Consider the following 26,361-nt stretch of genomic DNA (forward strand, 5'->3'; position numbering starts at 1 on the left):
CATGGCATCATCATCAAAAATGAAGACAAAGAAGGATTTCTCCTTAAGTAGCAGCAGAAATTCCACTGCAATGTAACTGTGCTGGCATGAATTACCACCCCAGACTTAAAAGTAATTACAGGTAGTAATTTTTAATAAGGAATATTACTGTTTTAATACAGTCAGAGGTGTAAAAATGTATTGGATTGAGCATCAGAGGATACTTAGGAAGGTAAAAAATACCAAGCTGGTGCTCAGTTTGAAGCTGGATGTTTGCAGTAGAACAAAAATGAAATGAAGCTTCTAGGAAAGCTCATTTTCTTGGGATGAGAAATGCCCCCAAACTTGTAAATGACAGTAGAGGGAATGAGCTACATATGTATCAAAGTCTGAACACAGACAGATAACGTGAAGACTAGATAGGAATACCTCAATCTTCTTCCAGATATCAGGGTCTTTGTCATGACTCTGAATGTCCTCCAGCAGCTGCTGCACCAGAGACGCGCATTCACGCCCTCTCAACGGGGGCAGGGTCAGTGGAAGCTGATGCTCTGCTGACCTTCGCCCCTCATCCTCTTCAGACTGCAGGTCACTTAACGGGCCCGATTCGATGCTTTCGTCCAGGGAGGGTGCAACATCGCTCGAGGAACTGGGGCTAAAGCGGCCAAGCAGGTTTCGCCTGCGAGTAACCTGAAGGAGGATGCACAAGTTGACATCATTGGAACTTTTGTTCAGCTTCAACAAGTATTTTTTTGGAGTTAAAACACACAAAGAAACTATTTTCATACCAGCGATGGCAGAGGAGAAGGAATGTCTTCCCCACTATCCACTACACTGCTCACATTGTCCCCGCTCTCTCCTATATCCCAGTCCGGGTTGAGCTCAGTCAAATCCCAATCATCCACATCCTGGGTAGAGCCACCTGGCCTCTGCAGTTAGATGTAAAAAGAGCAATAGTGGTTGCAGTTTAGATTACAGTGATGGACAGCCAGACACAGTATTCAGGATCCTAGTTGTTAACTAACCAAGGGGACGGTCTGAGTCAGACTTTCTAGTTTCATAGCAAGCATTTCTGTTTTGCGGAGCTGAGCAGGGAGAGCCAGGAACTCTTCTGACCCATACCAGTGCTCCCTGTCTGGGCTGCCTTTGGATGAGACTTGGGGACCCTATCAGACAAGAAAGTAGGAAATAAACATACAGTGGAACATCGAGTATGTGCAATTGTCAAACTTCTGCACTCGCTAACCTCGTCTGTTTTTGACCACATAGTTCCTGATCTCAACTCTTATTTAAACTGAATACTTGCAGGTAAATTGTGATTAGTATAGTACTGCATGCTTGTGATTTGAGAAGACATCAACTACAAAAGTTTTCACTACTTTAAAACATGCTAAACTAATAAAAAATGAAAAAAATGAAAACGAATAGATGTCGATTTAGACTGACTTCAGATGGCAAATAATTCCACTTAATCTGAGAAAAATGCTACCACACACACAAACGCTCTGTAATATGCCTCAGTCCTTCTCTGTCTGCACAAAACACAAACTCTTCTCCTAAACAAAGGAAATAATCTCTCACCCTCTGACCCTGGCGCTTTACAATCCAGACCGCCGCCTTGCTACGAGGCGGTCGGGGGTCCGACTCCTCTCCTGATGCTTCCAAGTCTGAAGAGAGAGCTTGCTCCCTCATGGGAGAAGGCAAGGAGGAATCAGAGTCCCCCTCACTATGTGTATGTGTCTCCTTCTGCATCCTCTCCATTTGATTTGATGTTTCATTCTGAGATTTCAGGTCCTGCAAAAGCAGGGGGGCGTCAGCGGTTGGTCTGGCCCCAGATGAGCTCCTCTGGTCAGGCAGAAGCCTCTGTGCACTCCCACCTGAGCGTCCTCCATATCTGGAGCTTGCATGGTTTCCACGTATGTTGCACCCATTCATCACCTGTTTAGGTAATGGAAATTTGAGTTAAAGATGACATTTCTGAAGCTCTTTATGCTTACTGGGTACATATAGTGGAAGAGAATTAACATCAATAAAAAGCTATCTCTGTCTCAATAGGAGGAAATGCAAGATAAAACAGAAGAATGTGTGGGTTTAACAAGAGTTTCCTGATCCTTCTGTCTCTTCAGGTTATGAGGCTACCTCTGTGTCAGAAAACAGATTGTCACGGTGATCACGGCGATAGTCGTGACGCCAGCTGGAGTCCATTGTTTTATTACAAGACCCATCTGTGGATGCAGCCATCATCAACTCACTGCAACTCACTTACATTCTACAGTTCACCGCTGAGGCAGCAAACAAGGATGCCTACTGCTAGGTAGGCGGTGGTTTTTTTTGTATTTTGCTGCAGGTATACTATATTTGTGACATTCTCAATGTTCCCCAAGAAACAAACACGTCTCCTGAGTTATTAAAATATATGGTCTTTATGTTCTGCTATTAGCCAGTATTACTTCAAATAAATCCTTGTGAATTGTGAAAGTTTTAAATTAGTTGTGTGTTCCTTAAATGCAAATCTATATCCAGCTGTATCTGTGTAAAGATTAGTTACATTAACTATTTATTGCTTGTTGGTGCAATATTTTCTTACGAAAGTTAAGCGTCCTGCCTGAAGTCGAATAAATGTGTTTTTACTGTTTTGTTTTTATTTTTCAGAAATTGAACAAATGGTTTTCTTTGGTAAATCTTCAGTACATGTAATTTTCATAATAGGTAAAAATGTCTCTGTTGCAGTTTGGGATTTATGCTCATTTCATTTATAAATGTTGTTACTGAAGTGAAAAAACAAAGGACAAAGGAGGACAAACCTGCAGACTCTCGCAGGACTGTGAAACATTTTCCGGATAAACTGAGTCCAGTTCCAACCAGAACTTGGAGCGGTCTGGAGGAGAGGCAGAGATGAGAGACGGGGTGCTTCGGCTCAGCTCAGACTGGAACTGGATCCCTGAGACTGGGCTAACCTTCTCCGAACCTCCCACTGAGTCCTCCGCCCTGGATGCTCCATCTGGGAACATTGCAGCTCTCTTGGGAAGTGATGGTTGTGTGGGTGATACTTCGGTGCTGTGGAACTCACCCTGCAGGGGGCGCTTCGCACTTTCATTGTGGTTAGGCATGCCACATTGCATTGTGGGCAAAATAGATGAAGAAGGGTTATGGTTTGTTGAGTCACTGGGAGAAGAGAGTTCCGGTAAACTGTTATGGATTTTGTGGTTTGACAGATGGGGATCTCCACTTTCCTCAGATCCTGGTTCCTGGTTTGGGTCTTGGGTTTGGTTGATTTCCTTTAGGGTGTCCTCACTATTAGACTCTGCTACCCGGACCTCAGGTTCATCACTGGGACTGTAGTCACTTAACTCAAAGGCAGTGATACCACAGTCCAGAGAGAAGTAGTCTTGGCTGCAGCGGATAGTCAGCTGACCACAATCGTCTACCTCTGTCAGAGCGTCCAGGCGGGTCTAGATGAAGAAATAACCACTTTAATGTATCAGACACTATCACTGTGAAAGAACAAGGAAATTTAACAAATGTATTTATTACTTCTCAGTGTGATTCCAAACACAGTCAGTCTGTTTGATTGAATTCACTGAGATCTCACTGATAGAGGCAAGTTTTGGAGCTGAGAAATACTTGATTTAAAAATAAAAGAGCGTCTAAAACGTGAGATTTGTTCATCTGTGTGTCTGATACCTGGTGCTGGTCCTGGCTGAAGGCCTGCAGGATGTCAGTCTGGCGGGTGTAGTTTCCGTTGGAGTCCTGCAGGCTCTGCAGCAGACGTTCTTTCAGGACCAGAACCGAGACTCTCAGCTGGTGCCACAGCAGCTGCACCGTCCTAAACCACAAGAGGTACAACATTTACCGATAGCTCATGTTGTATTTCTTGTGAAACCCGATGACTATGAAAGAAGCTGTTTTTAACATTCTTACATTTCTGCTTTGCATCATTAATGTTTCAGACCATTACTCAAAACATATACTGTCATTTCTTCAGGGTTACACTGTAACATTTTGTTGTAACAGTATACTGTACATACATACATTGCTTAGATTTGGGGGCAGATTGTGAGCTGTTGTAATAAAAGGGCACCCATTATTAATTAATAGTAGGTCTTAGATATATGAACAGAACGAGCAACTGGGCGTTAAAAACAGCTATATCCATTACTCTACTCTTTTTAACCCAGTACCTACATAATAGAGTTATTACATTGTAACTCTTACAATTATGCTGTATACTGTGTGCTGAAATTTAAAGTATGTCTCATCTTGTGGAGACCAACCTGATGTCAACAATGATGTTAACAGAGTAGGACAGTAGTTTCAGGGAGAACTCCGTCTCCAGCAGGGCGTGAATCTGCTCCACATGATCTGAGATGTCCTCACAGATGTCCTATAGTCACACAAACAAGAGAAAAAAATCATGAAACATCAGAAAAGTGATCAAATAATAAGCATACAAACACATATACAAGCCATACCTAACCCCAGTTACTCTAGTATCTATAAATCTAGAGGCACTATAGAACAAAAAAATCTGCTGAGTACTAATGCTGAAAAAGCAGAACTGGTAAGGATGTCATATTTCCCCTTTTAACCATGAGTCAGTTCCATGAGGTACCAGTTCCATGTTTGTGTGCAAAAACATGGAAAACTCGTGTTTCTGGGAGTAACATTGGCTCTATATCACACTTGTTGTTGACTGAGATTGGTGAACTAAATTCAGAAGCTGTAAACCCACTCAGATGCACAAAGACAGACAGACGGACTCCGGGCTAAAATAACATCAGCTGTCACAAACTTTTATAACTGAAGTTTAGTGATGTGATGAACATGCAAATTACCCACTTGTGTATCTCAACAATGCAGTGCTTCCTAAATTCTGCCTCAAAAGCATAAACACTTCAGTTTTTGTAAAATGTGTGTGTTTGTAGTTAGAGGTGGTGTTTCAGAAGTTCATTGGGATAGTCATTGTAATTACAAAAAACAACATGATCTAATTAAAGCTCTGTTTAAGACCATTAAACACTGAGCACGTTGTGAAAAAGCGGCACGAAATTCCAGATTTTTCAGCTCCAAACTTGTCGTGTAACATTTATATACACTAAATGTGTTGCGTTTTTTCTGAAAATGTATCCTCAAAAAACAAACTGTGAAAAAATGAAGTTGACATCAAGCAGTGATGAATTCCTAAACAAGAGAAGGAATAAAAGGAGATTTTGGGTTCATCCAATTCTTATGAGACGATAGCAGCAGGGAGAATTTCACGGTTCGAGCCACAACTTGAAGCTGTGTCACGGCTGCTTTCGTACATATGTCAGGATGTCAGTGGGGCAGTTTGAGCTCTTGTGGCCAGATGTGGGACAACTTCTGAGGAGCTAGAGAATTTATTTCAGAGAACCGACACACCTGGAACAGCGTCTCGCTGTGTGTCTGAGGTAAGATACAATTATTTTACTATTTCCATCTCATTAGATGTTCAGAAGTGGTGTGTGTTTTGAACTACAATCCCCTTGTTTGCAAATTAGGTGATCTGATCTGTTTATTCATGTGCAAAAATCAGAAATTCAAGCTTCATTCTAGAAAAGAATTGCCACAAATTTATCCAGCAAAATTACACGATCGGTGAGTGAGAACAGGTCTGAAAAATATCTATGTCCGCTGTATAGAGATCTTAAGACCTTTTATTAAGCTACATACAAAGATGCACTGATTCAGGAACTTGTGAAGTCTTGTTATTTTTTTTAACTTTTAACTGTAAAATGTTTCTATTGATCCCTTCTGAAAGTGCAAAACTTTCCTCACAGTTGTTGAACTTGAGAAGGTTTGCACTTTCATAGCTGGCACGTGAGCCAGCTCAGCCTGTACTGCACTGGTGTTTTAAATGCACATTAAGTATAATGACTTTTAAACTGTGTCTGTGAGTATCTTTAGCACCTTTCCAAACTACCTCCTGACAGCATGTGCAACCAGTTTTATGTACTTTTATTAATGTTTTATATTTTCTTGCCATCCAACTCTGTTGTTACTGCTTTGCAGAAAGGAAACTAGTGCGCACTAAAATTAGATGACCTTTTTAGAAAGCAGGTGACCTTGTTTTGAACCCACTGCGGCTACTTTACATCCACCTCAGGCCGCTGAGTCACTGTGTTGCTCCATGGTGACCTCTCTGAACAACACAACACCTCCTGCTCTGCTACAGCCTGGATTAGGACACCGCTCGGCATGTGAGAATGTAGGTCACACACGCTGCCAGCTTGGCTAGTTTGGCTAACAGTGTGACCTGCTTAGCAGTGTTCCAAAATAAATCTGTATCTACTGTATGCGGGGTGAAGTGCCGCTGCATCAGGATTCCAGCTTGTGGTCAGTGTGAACATGAATGCTCAAAAACAGAGTGCGGAGGACAGAGACTTTCATGTGGCCTGTATGACTGCAGAGTTTAGTATGCAGGTGTTAAACAGTGCTGACGTTTTAGTGAACTTGTCTGTTTTCTGGCTCCAGCTGACCAAATGTGAGCGGATTCTGGCCCACATGTGTCTGTCAGATTTAGTCTGACATGAGCGGCACATGAGCCAGCTTTCAGTCCATTTGTATCATTCAAGTCCAGCATGAGTCTGGAAACCAGTCAGGCTGTAGTTAGCAGTTGCTGTTGGGCTAACTGATCAAAAAAACAAAAATCTAACATCTTACTGGCCAACTAGCTTTATAGTACAGTAAGTCTAAACTTCACTAACTAGGCCTTCTACTGACCGTGGGGCTGTGCATTTGCATGCTCAATTCTGAACTTAGGTTCTTGATTTCTAATGCAGACATAAAATTACTGGCAACTGCCAGTGATGCACCTCAGCCTCATAGTAGATGCACTTATGGTATATATTTAAAACTCCTAGGTGATGTTCAGAAAACTCAGCATATAACCTTGACATTTGAGGTCACTGGGATTCAAACTCATCCAAGATTTTTAGTAAATCTGCCTAAGGTCTGAATTTCAAAAACCTATATTGCCTTATTCTCAAGTTATCGCATTCACAAACTTGGGTGTCCACCTGCAGGGTGGGGTGATGACAATACCCCATCAGCTTTTTACGGCTGAGAGATAAAAAATGCATCCATGACGACCTTATTGATTATCACGTCCTTCTCAATCAGGACATCTGAATTCAAATGTGTGTATGTCCTCGCACACTTCTCTGCCACTCTTGACTTCCTCTTACGATACCACAGTTCCTCTCTTGGCACCCTAAAATATGCTTTCTCTAGCTCCATAAAAACACAGTGCAACACCTTCTGACCTTGACTGTACTTCTCCACCAACACTGAAAGCAACCATTGCATCTGCAATGCTCTTTTTCGGCATGAAACTTCTTGAAAACATGAAACAATTTTTTCCAGTATCATCATCAACAACTTTATCCCTCTGTAGTTACAACAGATCTGCAAATCATCCTTGTTCTTGAAAATTGGTACCAGCGCACTTCTTCTTCATTCCTCCTCTCATTCTGCAAGATTAAACAATCTGTCCCCTGCATTTTCTCCTAGACATTTCCATACTTCCACAGGAATGTCTCCTGGACCAACTGCAATTCCACTCTTCATGCTCTTCATAGCTTCCCTCAGCGCCTCCTTACCAATCCTATGCACTTTTTGATTTACTTACTTCCTTCACCTGTTCTCCTCTCAATTTTTCTTCGTTTACGAGCTCCTCATAGTATTCTTTTCACCTTCTCAACACACAGCATCCACTTGTTAGTAAATGTTCCATCTCTAACCTCCCAAGCCTACTCTGCTGGATCTCTCTCCCTAGTGATTCAATGCAAGTCTTTTCCTTCGCCACTTCTCTCTTTGGTGTAAGCCTAGCCTTTCTTCATCTCCCTGACTATTCCCCTTTTTCTTTGCTAGCCACTTCCTTTCTTGTTTCTCTTCATTCCATCACTTCTTGGCCTTGTTTCCTTGTCTCCTTGTCCTCTTTCTCTTTACACCAATCACCTTCTTAGCAGTTTCCGTCAGCACTACAGCTGTACTTTCCCGATCATCTGGTGACTCTTCCTATCCTCCCTGAACTCTACATTACATTTTTCTTCTTCACCGTCCACCTTGTCTCTGCCCTCACTTACATCCTATTCTTGAAAATCATCTCACAGACTACCATCTGCTACATTCCCCCCTTCAACCACCTTGGAGCCTCCTATCTCGTACCCACAGCACCTGCATAAGATGTATTCCACCCTGAAATATGTTCAAGAATTACACGGATGCAAGAAATCTGCAGTAAGCTCCATAAATGCAATACAGTATACACTAATTCTCCAAGTAAAACCTCAAAACATCCACAATCCCTCACTGCACACACAATGTTCTTGAACCCTTAGTTAACACACACACACAGCAAGTTTCGTCATCAAAGCGCTGTCATGTCACTTTAAAACATTGGTGAAAATGTCACTAGCTTCAATAATTCACCCATAGCTTTCAAATGCTAATACACATACACACACATCACAGCGCTCAGCAGAGGGCCCATCATACCAAATTAACACAGAGTCTGCCACTAGGATCTGAAGTCATTTGTTAGAAGATCCTGAATCCAGGCAGAGTACTAGCAGCTAATGAGACCCCGCCAAGGGTGTGCAGATATATTCACAATGACAGCGTGTCTACATCAGTCTATATTTTTCTGTCCTGTGACCTCTTGCCATTAAAAATGTATAAAAAAATGATAATATCTATCCTTTTATGATCTCTGTAAACAGAAATCTGCATATGAAAATGCAAGATTTTGAATAGAGGTAGTGTTTTGTAGTCTGAGTTGACCAAGCACCTTCTGTTTTCAAGCTTTCAAACAAGCTGTGTGAAGACTAAAGGAGGAACTGTATGCCTTTTCCAAACCATTGGTCATTGTCTCAGCATGGTTTGGCTTTTTATTCTCTTTTTTTAATGCATCTGCATTTCTAAGCAAGATATTCTCATGTAATCAGATATTTTGGCCAAACAACTCTCAGCTAGAAAAACTGCCTAGTGTCCCCTCAGCCTAAGGCTAGGTTTACAGATGGATCTCTGAAATATGCTGAAATTTTATAATATTTTTGGATTAAGTGGGATGAAAACCTAAATGTAAAAATAAAAGGAAAATTGGTTAAAGCTACTTATTGTGAATTCATGTGTTTAAAAATAGTTGCATGGGTAAAGCAAACACGAAGCATTGGGAAAGTGGCCCTTATCACCACAGGTATCTGACACACACTCACTCACAAAGAGTAAACAAGAATAAACTTCTGATTAGCTTTGTTGTGCTGGAGATGGCTCTTCAAGAGTAACAGAGTGACTTGTGACACTTAACTAAGTAGCTTTTATTATAGATTCTTAAGCTGCTGTAAACGTAATGTTTGCCACGACGCACATTAAGTTTACTTTTGCTGATATAGATACAGTGTTGCAGCGTTTTCTTGTTTCTCATTGCCAGGGGGTCCTACACTAAAACTTTCTCTGCCTCCTGGTGGTAAAAGTTTTGACTCAATTTCCCAAAAGGTCATCTAAAAAATAAGGAAGGAGTCTAAATATTTGGGGGTTATCTTTGAAAAACTACAACAATTGCTGCAAGCTATTCTCCAGCAAAACTGATACAAAACTAACTGCTAACATCAGTTAGCTAATAATTCCGACCTTGCTCTGTTTAACAGCACTTGGGAAACACTTTTTAAAAAAATGAAATTTAATCATTCTGTCGCCATATGTATAAGAAGAAGAAAAAAGCTCAGTCTGCTTGTATCTGCCGATGAGATGTAATCCCAGAGGTGAAAGTCATGACAGCTAAAGGAGCACAAACAGCAGGAGCAGCTGAATTAGTGTGCAGGCTTTTCTGCTCTGCGCTGAAACTAATTATGAAATCATAAGTCCACGCTCTGTTTTTCTGACAGTTTATAGCTGAGTGGGACGACGTATTTTTTTAACTATGCATATGACAGCTTTGCACAGCAAGTCTTAAACAAAAAATGGCGTTTCAATCAAATTTTAATGTCCTTTTTCTATTTGCAGAAATAGAAAATTGATTCCAATTATATGTGTTAGCCACATTTCCCAGCTCTAGGCTAGATCTATGTTATGTGACATATTGTTCCACACAGAGGAAACAGAAGGATTCACAACTCATAACTGTAAAAACAACACAGAGAACTGGATGAAAGATTCACTGTTCATTTGATTGACAGGTGATTAACATTGAACGGCTTGTTTACGCATTGCCAGTGCCTACATAAACTTTCATTTGAGTGTGTGTGATTCACAGTAATACATTAATGTATGCCTGCTAACTTTGGATTTCTGCGTGTGTTTAAAGTATACATTTACTTCAACATCTTTATTTATAAAGAACTCCCGCATCACTATAATAGACAATCATTCGATCACAGAAACACGCACACACTGCACAGTTTTTCATGCACTCGAGTCACGTAGAGTCAAGACATGACCTGTCAATCACAGAGTCCATACATCCAGCAGGGTTTCTAATTGCCTAAAATCAATCTGAAGCAAGTCGACTTGGGCTTCAGCTCTAATCCTTGCTCATCCTCATCACCGCAGACATCAAGGGCTTCAGATTGGCCGCGTTCAAACTGCATGCGACAGCTCGGCCTCATCCACACCCATTCGATCTAATAACCTTCAACTCCTTCACTTCAGCCCATCAGCGCAGCATGTTTTACCTTGGAGATCAAATACCGTGTGCTCCTTCTCCCCCTGGAGTATTCAAATTAAGCCGCTTCAAAGAAGGCCTGGACCCGCTGCTGCGATACAAAGACTTGTTACAGTAATTTTTTCAAAGTGGTAGCTTCTGCAAAAAGACTCCAAACTCTGCCTTTTTTTTTTGTCTGAGGCTGGAACTCTGCAGCGATGTCTCTGCTGCTGGACATTTAAAAAACTTGAACTCTGCTGGAGGCAAAGAGCATCAATCAAAGTCCTCTGCAAAAAATGCTTCATTTCACATGAGTGTCTTGTGAAGGAGGCAAAGAAAAAGTAGCAAAATGTAACAGAACTAAGTATCTGGGCAGGGATAGCTCAGTAGGTAGAGTGGTAGCCCCATGATCGGAAGGTCGGGGGTTCGATTCCCCTGAACAGCTACCCTGAGGTACCCCTGAGCAAGGTACAGTCCCTACACACTGCTCCCCGGGCGCCCAATGGCTGCCCACTGCTTCACTGAGTGAATGGGTTAAATGCAGAGAGGAATTTCCCCACGGGGATCAATAAAGTACACTTTCTTTCTATCTGAGTAATAAGTTTATACATGAGCCAAATGGCACATCAGTCAATAGCAGATGTACACGTGACATTACTGTGATTCTTATGTCCAATGAGCACAGATTTGAACTTAGGCAAAAAAAACCTGACTGACTTTATTATCAAAACCACTGATAAAGATATAATAATTATACTGAGATGTGGCAAAAAGTAGTGTTGCCTTAAAACCTTAAAATCCAGGGATGTCAAACTCGTTTTACATCGCGGGCCATGTCCAGTGAAATTCTTCTTTCTGTCAGTATAAGGAAATTTAACCACACATTGAATCTCTGGGATATTTTAATATAAAAAAAAAAGAAATTCAATTTCAACAATATATATCAGTTTTTCTATATGATTTAAAAAAAATGCTGCTTTGGGATTAAATCATAAGAATTAAATCTGTAATGTTACAGACACTGTAACTGTCCAACAGAACAGCCACGTTTTAAATTTTATAATTTTAAATTACTGTCCTTTAACTTTATCATGGAAATTTTTGTAAATGGACAGAATATCTTTATTCCTTTCTTTTTTATCTTACTGTAACTGTAAAAATCAAGGAACAAGGAACTTTCTGTTATTTATTTGTTTAGCTATCTATATCTATCTATTATTTATTTATTTGTATTTATTATTTATTGCTGTTTACTTATGAAAATAAAGTCTAAATAAAGTCTATTTTCTTCTTCACTGTCCTGAAGATGTACAGGGGCCAGATTGGAATCTTTGGCAGATCAATTTTGGCCCCCGGGCCTTAAGTTTGACACCTCTGGTTTAATCCCAGAGACAAGAGCCAAGCTACAGGGCTGAAAGTCAGCACTAAAGGTTCCTCTGCTGGCCACTTAAGGCTGGCTTCAAATACGAGTCAGTTCCCATAAGAGCATTAAAAAGCAGGTTTACAGCCTGGTATAACAGTTCGAGCCTCTTTTAACAGTCCCTTCATAATCACTGCATGGCGGGCGCATTTATTTCTAACTCATTGATATGGATACTTGTCAGGCTTAAAGTTACAGGTATAATGGCATAATGACCGACCGCTAGAGAGCTTTGGCCAATATCTGTCTGCCAGGCATCTGCCATGTCTGACATCACCATCAACTCAAGTCATTGAACTGGACCGCTCCATCACGTTTGAGCTGTTGGTGCCTTTATGGACCAGTTTAGTGGAATTACCTGACAAACAGCATGATCTGCTCTGTTGTACAAACAGTCCAAGAAGTTAATGCTTCAGTTTTTGGCGAGTGGAATTCTGGCAATTTACTAATCTGTCAATAAGCACATGCCTGTCTGTCAAACTGCAGAAATACATACTTTCCAAATGCTGCTTATTTATAATGTAAGAATTTAAAGTTAATTACAACTGCAGGAAGCTTTCCAATAAGGACATACTTGAGTTTTACTTAATACAAAAATCATCAGATAAAACTAGGATTACAGGCCAAGACTGCATTCGGTTTACGGCTATCGTTTGGGCAAGAATGACTTCAAATTTAAAGCAGTTAACACCGTGCCTTACCTTACGGTCTTTTTTTCAAGTCGTTTTTTCTGATTCCTTGGTCTTCCCCCAAAATACCAAAAAAACCAAGAGTAATCAAACAGTATAACTGCACAGAGCACTAAAACACACTGCAGCACCAATATGTGAAATGGTGAGCGTATGACACTCCAGTAGTGTGAGTGTGTTTGTGTGCTGACCTGCTTCTTGAGTGGGAGTGTTGGTGAGAGGAGAGGAGGGGTGACAACAGTTGCAGAGGTTATTTTAGGCCTAACCCCATTCACACACACAAACATACACACACACAGACAGATACAAACACATATATGATCATGGATACCAACACACACCTCTTGGTTATATACTCTCTAAATCCTCGTCTGTCTCCTCTCACTCCACACTAAACCTTCATTTTTAGCTTAGCACTTTCTAAACACGCAGACCTGTGACTGTAAATAACAACTGAGTGGTTTCCATCTTAGCATAACATTTGTTTCAGACATGAACTCCTTTCATTGGTAATTTAATATTCACTCTCATCCTTCAGTAAATCTCAGTCACTTTACACTTAAGCCTTGACAGCAGTGTTGTGTCAGGTAGCTAGTAAAAACTCTTACCATTCACACTGGTTCCTCCAGATACAGCAATGGTAATTTAACATGAAGGCAATTAAGATCTTAATGTGAAAAGCAAATATTGGTACATTAAATAAACTGTATTTTTGCTCTATTCTTCCTGGATAGCGCTGTCTGCAATACATAAGTCAATATCCTGTATAAACTTTTCCTTTCACAAAGAAAAGCCCATAAACCATAACTTTGTCTCTCTCTCTCTCTCTCTCACACACACACACACACACACACACTCACTTTCTTCACCTGCGTTCTGAAGAGGGGGAAGGACAGGGTGAGGGTGACAGAGAGAGCAAGAATGAGGGAGAAGTAAAGATTAAGCTCATTTGCTGTTTCAAAAAAATGTGTTTCATCATTAAAATAATAATACATGTCCAACTGCAGAGGTGGGCTTTTATTTTGAACTGTTTCATGAATCTGCTTGAATAAAACCAACAGAAAGACAGGTAGCAGTGGGCATGAGTCAGGTCAGATGTCCAAATGTCCATTTTACCTTTCCAATCAAAAGAGACCTTTTTTGTCACAGTAAAACAGAACACTGTACACAAACAGCAGCAAAATTCTTAACTTCTGACTGGTGGCCAGCCTATATCCCACTTCTAAAACCACCCCTTGCCCACCTCCTCTTGAGGAAATGTGTTCATCATTTAGGATGAAAACCAGCATTTGGAATTTATTGCTCCAACCTCAAGACTTCCAACCACCTATGTGGCCCACTGATTATTTCTACCTGCACACTCCAACCTGAAAGTGCAACGTTATGTGATGAAAGCTGGCCACTGACAGGCAGGGGTCACAGTTCAGCCACGTGAAATATGATTCCTGGGGTAGAAGTCAAGAGGTCCTTGTCTCAGAAAAGTAAATGTACTCCAAGATGCTGAGGTCATTTGACCCAACACACTGTAATTTTCTTGTGGTAAAAGCTCGGATATGAAAGTTTCAAGTTTATGTTTTTTGCATGAGGATAAATTTCTGAAGACTGGGATCTTAAATGTACCCTCATTAAACTGATATTCTGGAAATATAAAGGTCTTGGTTAGAACTAATGGCATTTAAGTTTGAGCCGTTAGAAAAGATGAGCGGCTCAGTTCCTCTACTGCCTCCTTTCTTCGTTCCTTACTCCCTCTTCTCCTTTGCCTTAATAGCCACGCATGTTGAAAAGAGATTCCAAAATTCCTTGCGTAGCTGTGACGGTGACATCAGCAGATAGAAATACCACGACAGCTGGGAGGCAGCAGGCTGGACTCTGCTGCCTCTGGGCTGTGTTCAAATAAAGCTCTGTGGGACACACAGATCACATTTGCTGTAGCAAAACCTGATCATGTTCCAGAGCTGGACAACAGTGCGCACAGTTTTAACAAGTGGGTGCTGTTCTTTCAAAGAAAATGTATTTTCATTGCAGAAAATGTATTTTCTCCTGAAGAAGGAGAGAAAGTTTAATGCGGAAATAACTCCCAACATGTTTTTATTTTCTAATGAGTCTGTTCTCCACCAATCCCAGGTCACACAGACTGTGTAGAGTAAAGCTTAGTCATTAGCACGTTACCCTCGCCAGGAGTGGTCAGCCAACAAAGCCAACATAGCAAAAAATATGAAGATAATTATTTGGGAATGGTCAAGTCATGTGGAAAGTCTTCTCAGAAGAGTGGGAGCTGTTATGATTCAGGATCAATTTAGGATGTGGACATGATCAGCAAACTCAACATTAAAAAAAACAGCAAATAGGGAGAGGTAATAGTTCATCAAGCTTTGAGGTACATTTTCTCCCATACAGTAGGTGAATCAGCCAATCAATGGCATGTAAACAACATGAATTAAGAAAACAGTGTACACAATGAATCAGCGGCCATGGGTGCTTTCCGTGCATGAAAACAAACCAGATAACATTACCTCATTGTATCTGAAGGAAGATTATGTCCCAAAGAAATATATCGGACTCCTCCCACATTGTGCACTGTCCTTATCTGCACACTGTAGTGAAGATAACTCGAACACGTCTGCATTGTGGAGTTAATAGAAGGTAAGCAATGAGAAGAAAAATAAAGGAGACAACAAGCATGTCCCCAGCAAATGTAAGACCCCACACAAAGTGAGCCTTGCTACTAGCGCCGGCAGGAGACGGAAACAACCGAAGAAGTGAGAGGAAATGTGAGACAAGCAGCAGGCGGTAAAAACAAACATAGGTCCTGATAACTGCAAAATTTGTCACTCTATCACCTTCTACCTGTCACCAGATCACAGAAGCAGTCTGCACAACTTTCAGAAAACATAAACATAACAGCCTGCTGACAGATTCAGGCCTCACATATTGCAGGTACAGTTTTTAAAATCACTTGGCTGTAATTTGCACAGTAGAAATGTTGCAATGTTCATTAAATATTCATGTGATTTGTGTAATTTGAAACAGTTAGTGCCAAATGTAAGTACTGTGTTTGACCGGAAAAAGAAGTGGGTGAGTGAGACTAACATATTTCAACATGCTTTTCTAAGACGATGTAAAGAAAATTTAAAGACCTGTATAAAAGTTTTCGTCTGCAAAGCCGGACATTATAAAGTTTCCTAAAGATGACCGAATCACTAAAAGCACTGATGCATCTGTCTCTAACAATCAAACATGTGCGCACATGAAAAATTCTTGGGTGTGTATGTTGTACTGTGCAGCAGCCTCTGCCTCTCAGAGCAGTCCAGGACATTCTCCATGCAGCTGTTACACAGCGCCTGCAGCATGATGCTAAGAATGGCTAAGAGGCTGGCATACCAACACACACACACACACACAGTGGTTGCATCACTATAATCGTGTCCTACAGTCGCTCTGTTGCAAGGTCAGGTTATAGAAAAATGGCCTGCAGGCAAACGCATTATAAATATGACAAGGGGAGGGGGGCAGAGAGCGAGAGCAAAGGAAGGAGAGAATAAAAGAAAGAAACAAAGTGAGAAAAGAGCAGCGAGGACACGATGAAGAAGGAGACAGAACACCAGAGGCATGAATACAATTTCAAACAGCAGTCTGGCGATCTGTCCACTTCCATCTCCCGCTCTGTCGCTGAGCCTGACACCCACCAGCGCCATGTCTGCAATTAAGTCAAAGTTCAACCAACTCCAGCCTAATGCTCAGTATTGGGATACAATGCAGGAGCTCATTCTCAAAATACCGATATCAGTAGCTGATAATATATGCATATAAAGCCTTAAGTGCAATTATTTGCAGGCTAGCAGCTAGCAGCCGTGCTGAACCGCTTAATACAAACCTGGAGTGAGGCTAGGGTGGCCAGGCTGTGTTGTAAGATTTGGAGATTTTTCAGAATTACACTTCAAGGAGTTAAATAGGAAGATTAACATTACTCTCGTGTGCAAATTTGGGCCTGTGTAAGAAGCAGGAGTCACGATGTAGTTAGCGTAACGTAGCTGGAAGGAAGGTCAACCATAGCCTGGTTCTAACTATTTCCACTGAAGCTTACCAATTAACAGCTTTTTTTTGTGAGTTTTGCACATCAGTATTAATTGAAATACTACGTCACAAAATAAACTGTTTAAAACTTTTATAAACAGTACTCAAAGTTTAGAAGTTCAAAAGAAATTAGACACAACCATCTGCAGGCAATTTTTAAGCCTTAATAATAACTTAAACACACAGCTAGCAGTTTATTTGCCAAGTGTCCAAATTCAAGATTTCAATCACTCTTCTTACAAAAACAGATCTACATGAATGAAATAAATCAGATACAGCATGTTATTGACTAGCTTTGGAAGTACTGATGAGTGCATGTATGTATTATTTATTTAGATGGAACTTGCCAGATACTTTAATCCTGTCATCTAAGTAGTTTCCATGACCATTAGCATTTATGGACATGTGACTGTAGAACAAATCAGGGAGAAAAATAAGATAAAAAAGAAAACGATAACTCGTATGGACTTTTTTATTATTGTTGTAATTGCTGATTATATTATACTGTTAGATACCATCTGCAATCGTATCTGAAGTCAGGTATGGTTAAGCAGCATTTTACACATTTCTTTCTTTCCCAACAAAACCATTTTACTAAAATGCTGTCAGAATCAGCAGTGTGATTGGCTCTGTCTCTTGCTGTAATAAAGACAAATGACCACTAGATGGAGCTGAAAACCAGGGAATGAGAGCCAGTAAACCTGTTCAGTGGTGGTCGTCTGTTTACTGCTTCAGTGCTGCAGTTAGAACTATAAAGCAGCCACCTTAAGAGATCAGCGGTATGTGATGATGACAAAATAAAATTTAGCTATTGTTTGACAAAAGATTTCCTTTATGTTAATTTTATTTTAATTTATGTTGAAGTATTGACTTGAAAGTTTCAAGATCCTGTACAATGTCTCCGTGCTAATAATTTTACTCTTTATTGACTTTTTTTTACATTCATCTGCAACATGAAATGAATCAAAATGAATCAACAACAACTGAGGGGTTGGGAGATAAAAGTTTAAGGCGATTCATTGTAGAATAAATAGAAAAGAGTCAAAGTTTTTTGTTTTCTGTGTTTCTCTGCACTGTTTTGATTAGATTCACTAAAAGCTGCTGCTCACTGACTGATTCAGGCTGCTGAGCTTTTCTGCAGGCTGTAGCTCAGACCTGACACAAACATGAACTGACGGAGGCGTCAGAACGCACACACCATCAACAAAAACAGAAGGAGCCGCATCTGCTTTTCCTTTGCAGCTCTGACTGCACAGAAACATCTCAGCTGTTTTTGTTTGGCGCTTTAATCTCTCCGTGCTTTCTTTGTTCTTTATTGTCTTTGCTGTTTGTCAGCACGGCTCCTGACAAATACGCCAAATCTTAACAAACTGTGGACAAAAGACTAATGACAACACTAACAACCTACAATATTTTTATTATTTACCTTTCTTTATGACTTTCCTCACGTATTTCTCAGACATTTTTGCAGTCGTTGTATAGTCAGAGTGTCACTTTAAAGACAGACTTTGAAAATCTTGCCTTTGCTGACCTCCAGTGGTATATCACGTCACTGTGATGCTGGAATGAACAGATGAACAAAAATAGAGCTTTTCAGCCTGATGCTAAGATACTCTAAAATAATGTAAATAGCAGGATTTGTTGTTTATGGCTCTGCTGAGTAATCAAGACTCACTAGTAGCTAATAAATGACATACAGCCAGGGTGACATCATTTACCCACAGAACAAAGCCAGATTTGTAACTGTGTCACACACACACAGTCGTCTCTGTGGGTCTGACCGAGTCACTTCCCAGCACTGACAGTGATGTAATCTTTAAAACAAACAGACTCGGCACACGCTGTCAGATGTGCGGTGCTTCTGTGTGTCCTTTATCTTTCTGGAGGGCGACAAACAGAAGCAGAAGTGAAAAGGAAAGAATACAACTTCTGGTTCTTGCTTATTTAAGAGGGTTGTTTAAGGCTTCATGTGTTTTTAGTATGAAGTCAGAGTATGCATGCAGTATGCAGTATTTATGAGGTGGCTGTTGTTTAGATCAGTGTTTCCCAACCACTGTGCTGCGGCACATAGGTGTGCCGTGAGAAATGAGCAGGTGTGCCGTGGAAGATTTTCTGGTTCCACCTGATTAGTAATCTATATGACCGGTGTGAGTAACGGGCAGAACAATTACATTGTCTTCCACTAGAGGGCAGTGCAAATACCTGCTCTACATAAATGGGTTGCCAACTGCCAGTAAAACAGAAGAAGACGAAGAAATTAGATAATAGTCTTGCTGTGAAAAAATAGCAATAGATAAATATTTTAAAAGAAAAGTAGTCAATCTGACCTGGGTCCCTGAGAAAATTCAGTTCAAAAGCAAAAAAGTGTATACTGGGGACAAACCAAGCTAATTCCACTATACCTGGTGCTAGGGATGGGTATTGTTTAGGTTTTATCCGATACCGGTGCCAAACCGGTACTTTTGAAACGGTGCCGGTGCTTAAACGGTGCTCAAACTGGTGCTTAAAGAATGGAGAACACAAAATTGGTCCAAAAACCTCTCATGTTCAGCTGTTTTTTTTGTAAAAAGATAACAATGTTAGCCTTTTCTGCAGCTATAGGGCATATATGGTATCACTCTTGGCTGGAAGCAGTGCTTAATCAATGGAAAAAACACAAACTTTGTCCAAAAACCTCTCATGTTTAGCTGTTTTTTTGTAAAAAAGATAACAATGTAAGCCTTTTCTTCAGCTATAGGGCATATATCTCATGTTTAACTGTTTTCCACTTTTTCTTTGGTCATTTTAGCCTTTTTGGCCAGGGTGAAGGGAGTATCTGCCATCAAACAAGAAGACAGCCGCATGTAACTACGATGGTGTTTGCTAGTTCACCTTACATGCATTAATGTAATAATGTGGTTAGCGTACTCAACGTAAATTACACACGAACAACATTAAGCTACTCACGCAGAGAAGAACGGCTGCTGCTGCCATCATCCGTCATCATTTCTGCTACACTGGCAGGGCTAGGGGCCAGGACTCTACTCTTCGGGTTTTTGGGGGATGTTGCTAACTCCAGGTCCGATAACAGGTACCACACCCGCAGTAGATGTGCACGGTGTGAGGTCTCGCAGCAAGCTATCAAACACGGCGCATTTCTCGGCTTTAAAAAAAAAACCCGCTATGCGTAGCCAGGTGTTTCATCGGATTCAAGGAGTTACCTCCTTTGCACAGTATCACCTTAAAGCATTTGTTGCAGGCTGCTGAGTTTGCATCTTTTGCTGCGAAGTACAGCCAGACTTTTGACCGCTTCGCCTTGGGCATTTTTAATCTGTAGCGCTGCTCTAAAAGAACGTACGTACCTGGCCCCGCCTACTATCCTCGGAAACGTAAAATGATTGGCTAGAATTGGCTCAGGAAAAAAAAGCACCGAAATAAAGCACCGAAATGTGCGCTGCTTTTCGGTCTGGTTACTAACGTTTATGTCAGAACCGGTACCCATCCCTACCTGGTGCTATATAACTAGTATATGATATATTCATTTAAAGGGGAGGAGAGAAAAAACAGATTATTTGATGAGTTTTTCTTAAGCAAAATTACATCCATGTGTTTGATGAGGGAGGTTTACATAGATCAGTGTTTTTCATGTATGTAAATTAAAAATTAAACAAATATACACCACGCAATTAAACATATATAAACCTATATATATATATATGTGTGTGTGTGTGTGTGTGTGTGTGTGTGTGTGTATAGCTGAGCTAGAACTGTAATTTGCAATGAGAGTTAATTCCCTGAGTTTCTTTATCCTGCCTCTCTTCTGTCTGGTTGTCAACTTTAAGTCTTTGTACTGGTGTTAGTTACTTCCTGTTTTATATTGCTAGCCTCTTGTCTTGCGTGTATATTATATTTAGCTTTACATCATTCTCCCTAATTAGTTTCAGCTATGCCCCAAACATCCCCCTGTGTGTGTTTAAGCATCTGTCCTTCATGTTGTGTCAGAGAATTTGTGACTTCTCCCTCCTGGTTCCCAGCTCCTGTGTTTGGATCATGTTGTATTCCTGATCTTTTCTGTTGGATTTTTGCACCATTTTTGTTTTGAACTCTATTAAAAGCCAGTTCTATAGTTTCATTTGTCCGCATTATGATACACAAGAGCTAAAGTCAGGACTAAAATGTGTGTTTTAAAAGGACTCTAAAAACTGGTTCCTCTGGTGCAATACAAGTAAGGATTCGGAAGCTTCCAGAAAAATGTGTGCAGTTAAAAATGTTAAGAGACAACATGCATCTATAGTTGTGTGTGAATGTGCAGTCATGGCAGGGAGTGACTCAGCTACAGACCAAGCTCTCTGGCAGGAAATAGAAAATATCCCTCTCTCTTCCTCCCTCACACATCCAGTCTGAAGCCTCGGAGCGACTCTGGGTTGAGTCCTGCAGCTGTTACTGGAAACATCGCTGCTGCTTCTGCCACTGCTGCTATGTTCTATTTAGGGAACCCATACAACAAAAATGATGCAGAGGAGAGGAGGCCAACACACCAAAGACTGAGCAAGCAGTACCAGCGGCTTGAAGGAGAGGAAGCATCTGAGTCAGTGAAATTTAAAATAATCTCATCAATAAAAGATAATCCACCTCAACTACATCTAAGCAGATTAAAACTCCATCTACATGAATGAATGAGTGTGAAGGGATGCCCTGACAAATGTGTGTCTATGTTTGAAGGCTGAGCTCCTTGAACAGCCTATGTCTGGCTCTCACTTACATAATACCAGAACTATCAAATAGATGTTCAGGAAGCCCCGTGTGACAGGTTTCAGTGAGATTCAACTGTGCTGGGATGGATGAAGAGTTTATTTAAAAATAGAGGAAATATAATCTATCCAGCTTGTTGACACCACAAAATGATTTTTTAAATTACTACATAATTCCCACCACTTAAGTTGATGTTTCAAATGTATAATTTTGTCTAACCAAAAGTTCAAAACCTGCAGATTTTTTGGTAACTTTGTAAAAACATGGATACTTTATTTATCCCATTTATTGAAAATTCTTTTATTTTATGATAGCTGAAATTAGGCTCCAGCACTGGTTAACAAAATGCATGGATGGAAATGTAAAAAAATAAAAAATTACTGTGGGGGAAAAGTGAAACTGCTCTAGTGTACCTGGGGATTGTTTACTCATGGGTGTGGAGTAATGTACTAGACTGTTGTTATGAAGGAGCAGCCAAGGCTAAAGGCAATGGTTTCAATTTATCAGTCAGTTTATATCTAACCTTCAAACATTTTAGCAGCTAAAATGAGTTTCCTCTGTAGGGTTACAGAGTTCAAGAGCTCAAACATCTAGAGGGAATTTGGACTACAGTTGCTGCTCCTCTCCACTGATCTATCTGTGCAATATCTGGTCAGAATCAAGAGAAAAAGAGTGCCAACAGTCATTTCCCAAAAAGTGCAGTTTCTGTCAAAGCTGTGGAAGGATTTAAACTGTATATAAGTCGGACATCATTAATTCAAGCAATCAAAAATAAACAACATATTTCCTTCTTCTTACATAAATATTGATGCATAATACAGAGTAAGACCGACGGCTGGTGCTGAAGAATCTGAAGAATCTGGGGAGTGGCTGGACATAAATAAATGAACAGTCAGTAACTGAGTGAAAGCCAGCTATTACATAACATCCAGACCATGAAGAAAGGAAGGGCATCATGGGAAATTCACCACCTGGGGTCATACAGCTGAATCAGCTGATGTTCTACATGTGTGCATGTATGCTACCGCTATGCTACTGCCTTTGAATGCACCATGGTTACACAGAGAGACAGTACACGTCCTGCACTGACACAAATATATACATTTCTATTTCATTCAGAACACTTAACAACATATTCAGGAACTTTCAAGTTAATACTGAAATTAAGCCTCAACTCTGATCACACCATGTGCAAACATCTCAGCAGCAGGACCTAAGTTACTTTTGGCTGCTCACTTATTCACACAGTATCTCCACAGCAGGTAGCTCAACATGTCTGATTTGGACTCTTTAAGCCAGATGCACTTCCTGGCACAACCCAAAAGAAATATACCCTTCCTTCTGGGATCCAATCTGAGATCTTTCACTTGTTAGGCAGACTTGTAAACCACTACTGTACACTATGGAGGCACTAATATCAGAACCTACCACTAAAATGTAAATGTCTGTAAAAGCTGAAAAGGGAGTGTCAAGGAGCTGAAAGGGCATGAGGTCCAGATGAAAGCATGTATGAAACAACAGCTGCAAGTTAACATCTAAACATTTTTTAAAACTGAAGCTTACTAAGTAGCAGCCGATGAAGGATTTTATTTAATCTTAATCCCATACCACACAAACTGTCATCTCCAGCATCACAAAAGATGCTACAGAGTCAAAAATGATGTTGATTCTCGTCGAGCGATTCTAAATTCAACAGATGTCAAAGCCTTTTCTGTTTCCATCAAACAGAAATAAACAGGCTATCCATTCTTACCTTGAGCTGCACTAAGTGGACGTCCACGTGCCGGTTGTTGCTGTCTTGCCCCACAGAGTGTGTGAGCTGCGTCACTCTGTCACTGGTTGCTCTCAGCCACTTCTCAATCTCTGGTAGGTGGAGGACAACCTTCCAGTCAGCTCCAGTGTGGAGAGGCGGAGGTTTCTTTGATCTGAAGAAAAATATACGCCACACAAGACAGTCAACCTCAACAATACAGACTTATAGCACTGCTGCAGAATTACCTTGTGATCTTTTCCACAGACTTACTTAGAAATAGTGTATAACATGAGAGAAAACACATGAATTGTTATGATCATCACTCTGGCTAGTTTTATACCTCCGGGAGTTGTCTTGTCCCATGTGAGGTCCTTCAGTGAGGCTTCCCTGGCTTGGGCCTGGGCCCGGTGAGGTAGAGCCATCCTTCGACTGATGCTCCAGGCCGAGGGGGGGAACAGTGATAGCAGCAAGTGAGCTCGAGGTGCTGGGGTCCAGGTTCGGGGTGACAGGAGTGACAGAGGTGAGCATCGGCGAGGCTGGCTCAGGGGCCACCGGTGAGAGAGCTACGACACTCATGGTGTTGGAGAGAGGGGAGGTACACAATTTCTAATGTGGGTTCACAGGACTCACTGAACAACACTGGAGAGAGAAGAACAGAGAGTATATAAAGGTCAATAAAAGCATCGAGATTCAGAGGAAGAACAAAAACGAAGGCTAAGGGACTGACAACAAACACTGCATCTACAACAGACACTAAAATGGCAGTGGACACGAAAATTAATACTCAAAAATTTGAAAACAAATAAAATTCAATTCAATTCAATTTTATTTATATAGCGCCAAATCACAACAAAAGTCGTCTCAAGGCGCTTCATAGGTACAGAGAAAAACCCAACAATCACATGACCCCCTGTGAGCAAGCACTAAAACAGGTGTTAATTAACAGGGCTGCAACACCAAGGGCACTAAAGTAAATTCCTTGGTAATACTACATTTATATTTAAAAAACATTTAAAAGGCAGAAATGCTTTTCTTGACTGAATATATATTAAAAACAAATAATTTTTTCATCAAATCATTTTTAGTGAAAAATATCTTCAGACAATCAAATAAATATCACTCTTGCTTTATATAACAATATCCAAGTTTACAATTCACTTTCATGGTTTTTGCATATAAATTGCATATAAAACTGTTGTTGTCTATCAAACAGGTTTTGACTTTCTCACAAAGGAAAATCATCAGGCCTGTGATGGAATATTTTTAAACCAATTCTTTATATTATACATTTGATCCCCAAAAGCAAGAAGTAACAGGAAAACACAGATTTCTGTAAAATAAGGCAACACAGTAATATTGTCTCAGCTGTATGTAGACCAACTCTGTTTATGTATAATAAAGTCTCAAGATGTATCATTAACCTGAAAAAGCCAGAGATTTAACAGAAAATTAAACATTAATTGTAGTAAATGTTTTATATTTAGAGGTCAAAGTGTCTCAGCCAATAAAACGTCTACAGGAGTGAGTGACGAGTCAATTAGAGAAGTGACCTTTTCACTGGTGATTCTGTTGTCAAGCTGTGGAAGTACACAAACACCGATATAAACTGCCCTCCGACTGTCATGTAGATAAAACGATGAAGCAGCTGTTCGCTCACAGACCTGCACAGTTACAGTTAGGAAAAGCATGTAAGGTACATAAACAAAAAAGAAAAATGCAAAGTAAACTAAGATAAAACGAAGTATAAAAATGAGAGCTATGTCAAATTATTTTTTACAAAATAAAAGAATAAACAGGAGAGAATTATTGCCTTCAACACACTGAGCAAAGATGCAGTACATATGTGCTCCCTCTTTTCCCTCTTCATCATCACTTATTATTCCTTTATTCTGTCTTCTTTCCATCTTTAACTCTACAAAGCCTTTTCATCAACTTCCAGTCAATTCACCTCCTGACATAAAGTATTCAATTAAAACACTAAATACCACAAAAATCTTGTGTAGTTTTATGTTTAAATTTCCATCTACTATCAGATCTGTTCATAGACAGCCGGGGCAATTCCCCACGAACCTTAACGTAGGAGAGGCACACAGCCAAAAGGAGCCCCTCCTCTGCATCATACTGGATGCTCATATTCTCAGTCTCCAAGTAAATTTTAATTCTGTTCAATCCTATTCAATTTTATTTATATAGCACCAAATCACAACAACAGTTGCTTGAAGGTATTTATACTGTAAGGCAGGGGTGGGCAATTCCAGGCCCCGAGGGCCAGTGTCCTGCAGGTTTTAGATCTCACCTTGGGTCAACACACCTGAATCACATGATTAGTTCGTTACCAGGCCTCTGGAGAACTTCAGGACATGTTGAGGAGCTAATTTAGCCATTTAAATCAGCTGTGTTGGTTCAAGGATACATCTAAAACCTGCAGGGACACCGGCCCTCGAGGCCTGGAGTTGCCCACCCCTGCTGTAAGGTAAAGACTGCAATAACACAAGCAAGAACTTGGTGACAGTGAGAAGGAAAACTCCCAGGATGAATATACTACCAGCACTTTGGCTTTCAGCACCATTAGTTGGCAACTCTGCTGAGTCCAAGGTATCTTGTGAAAAGCGCTGCAAAACAAACTGAGGTAGACTAATTGAGTTACTTAAAGGTTGCATGAAAATACCCTGTAAATTAGTGCAGGATAAACAGGTTAGTTTGCTGTGCTGTCATTCCTGTTTGTGTACAATAGAAAGACAGCATAATCAGTGTACTGTCAGTGTAGAGGATGGAAATCTGCCAGGACAACTCATAAAACATCTGCTGACATCTGGTTAAATTCAGTTGTGCACATCCACAGAGAGCAGCAGGTCAGCTGATCACACACTAAGAAAATCTACTGGAGCTCTCAATAGAAATTATTGTGAGTTGTGATTCCTTTATCAGAATTAAAATTTAGTCTGAAATAAGGTTTGCCTTCCTATCGACTAATATTAGACTAATAATAATTTAATTATTACGTTAATGTCACACAGGGTTCAGTTAGCTTTGCACAAAGACAGGTGGTAGAAAT

The 26,361-nt window shown here is 40.4% G+C and overlaps 1 protein-coding gene across 2 annotated transcripts in view; it reads right to left on the reverse strand.

The window, feature by feature from the left end:
- Positions 1-26,361, reverse strand: part of akap6 (A kinase (PRKA) anchor protein 6) — a 215,407-nt gene that overhangs the window by 167,031 nt on the left and 22,015 nt on the right. For both annotated transcript variants that reach the window (XM_063496793.1, XM_063496794.1), the window contains exons 2-10: positions 23,647-23,945; positions 23,307-23,478; positions 4,254-4,363; positions 3,664-3,805; positions 2,784-3,431; positions 1,561-1,917; positions 1,005-1,145; positions 768-908; positions 409-669 (exon numbers count right to left, since the gene is read on the reverse strand). In XM_063496793.1, coding sequence (XP_063352863.1) covers positions 409-669; positions 768-908; positions 1,005-1,145; positions 1,561-1,917; positions 2,784-3,431; positions 3,664-3,805; positions 4,254-4,363; positions 23,307-23,478; positions 23,647-23,882 — 2,208 coding nt within the window. In that variant the 5' untranslated portion in view covers positions 23,883-23,945. The remainder of the gene's footprint in view (positions 1-408; positions 670-767; positions 909-1,004; positions 1,146-1,560; positions 1,918-2,783; positions 3,432-3,663; positions 3,806-4,253; positions 4,364-23,306; positions 23,479-23,646; positions 23,946-26,361) is intronic.

This window comes from Pelmatolapia mariae, linkage group LG16_19 (assembly GCF_036321145.2).
Source record: "Pelmatolapia mariae isolate MD_Pm_ZW linkage group LG16_19, Pm_UMD_F_2, whole genome shotgun sequence".
NCBI classification, from domain to species: Eukaryota; Metazoa; Chordata; class Actinopteri; order Cichliformes; family Cichlidae; genus Pelmatolapia; species Pelmatolapia mariae.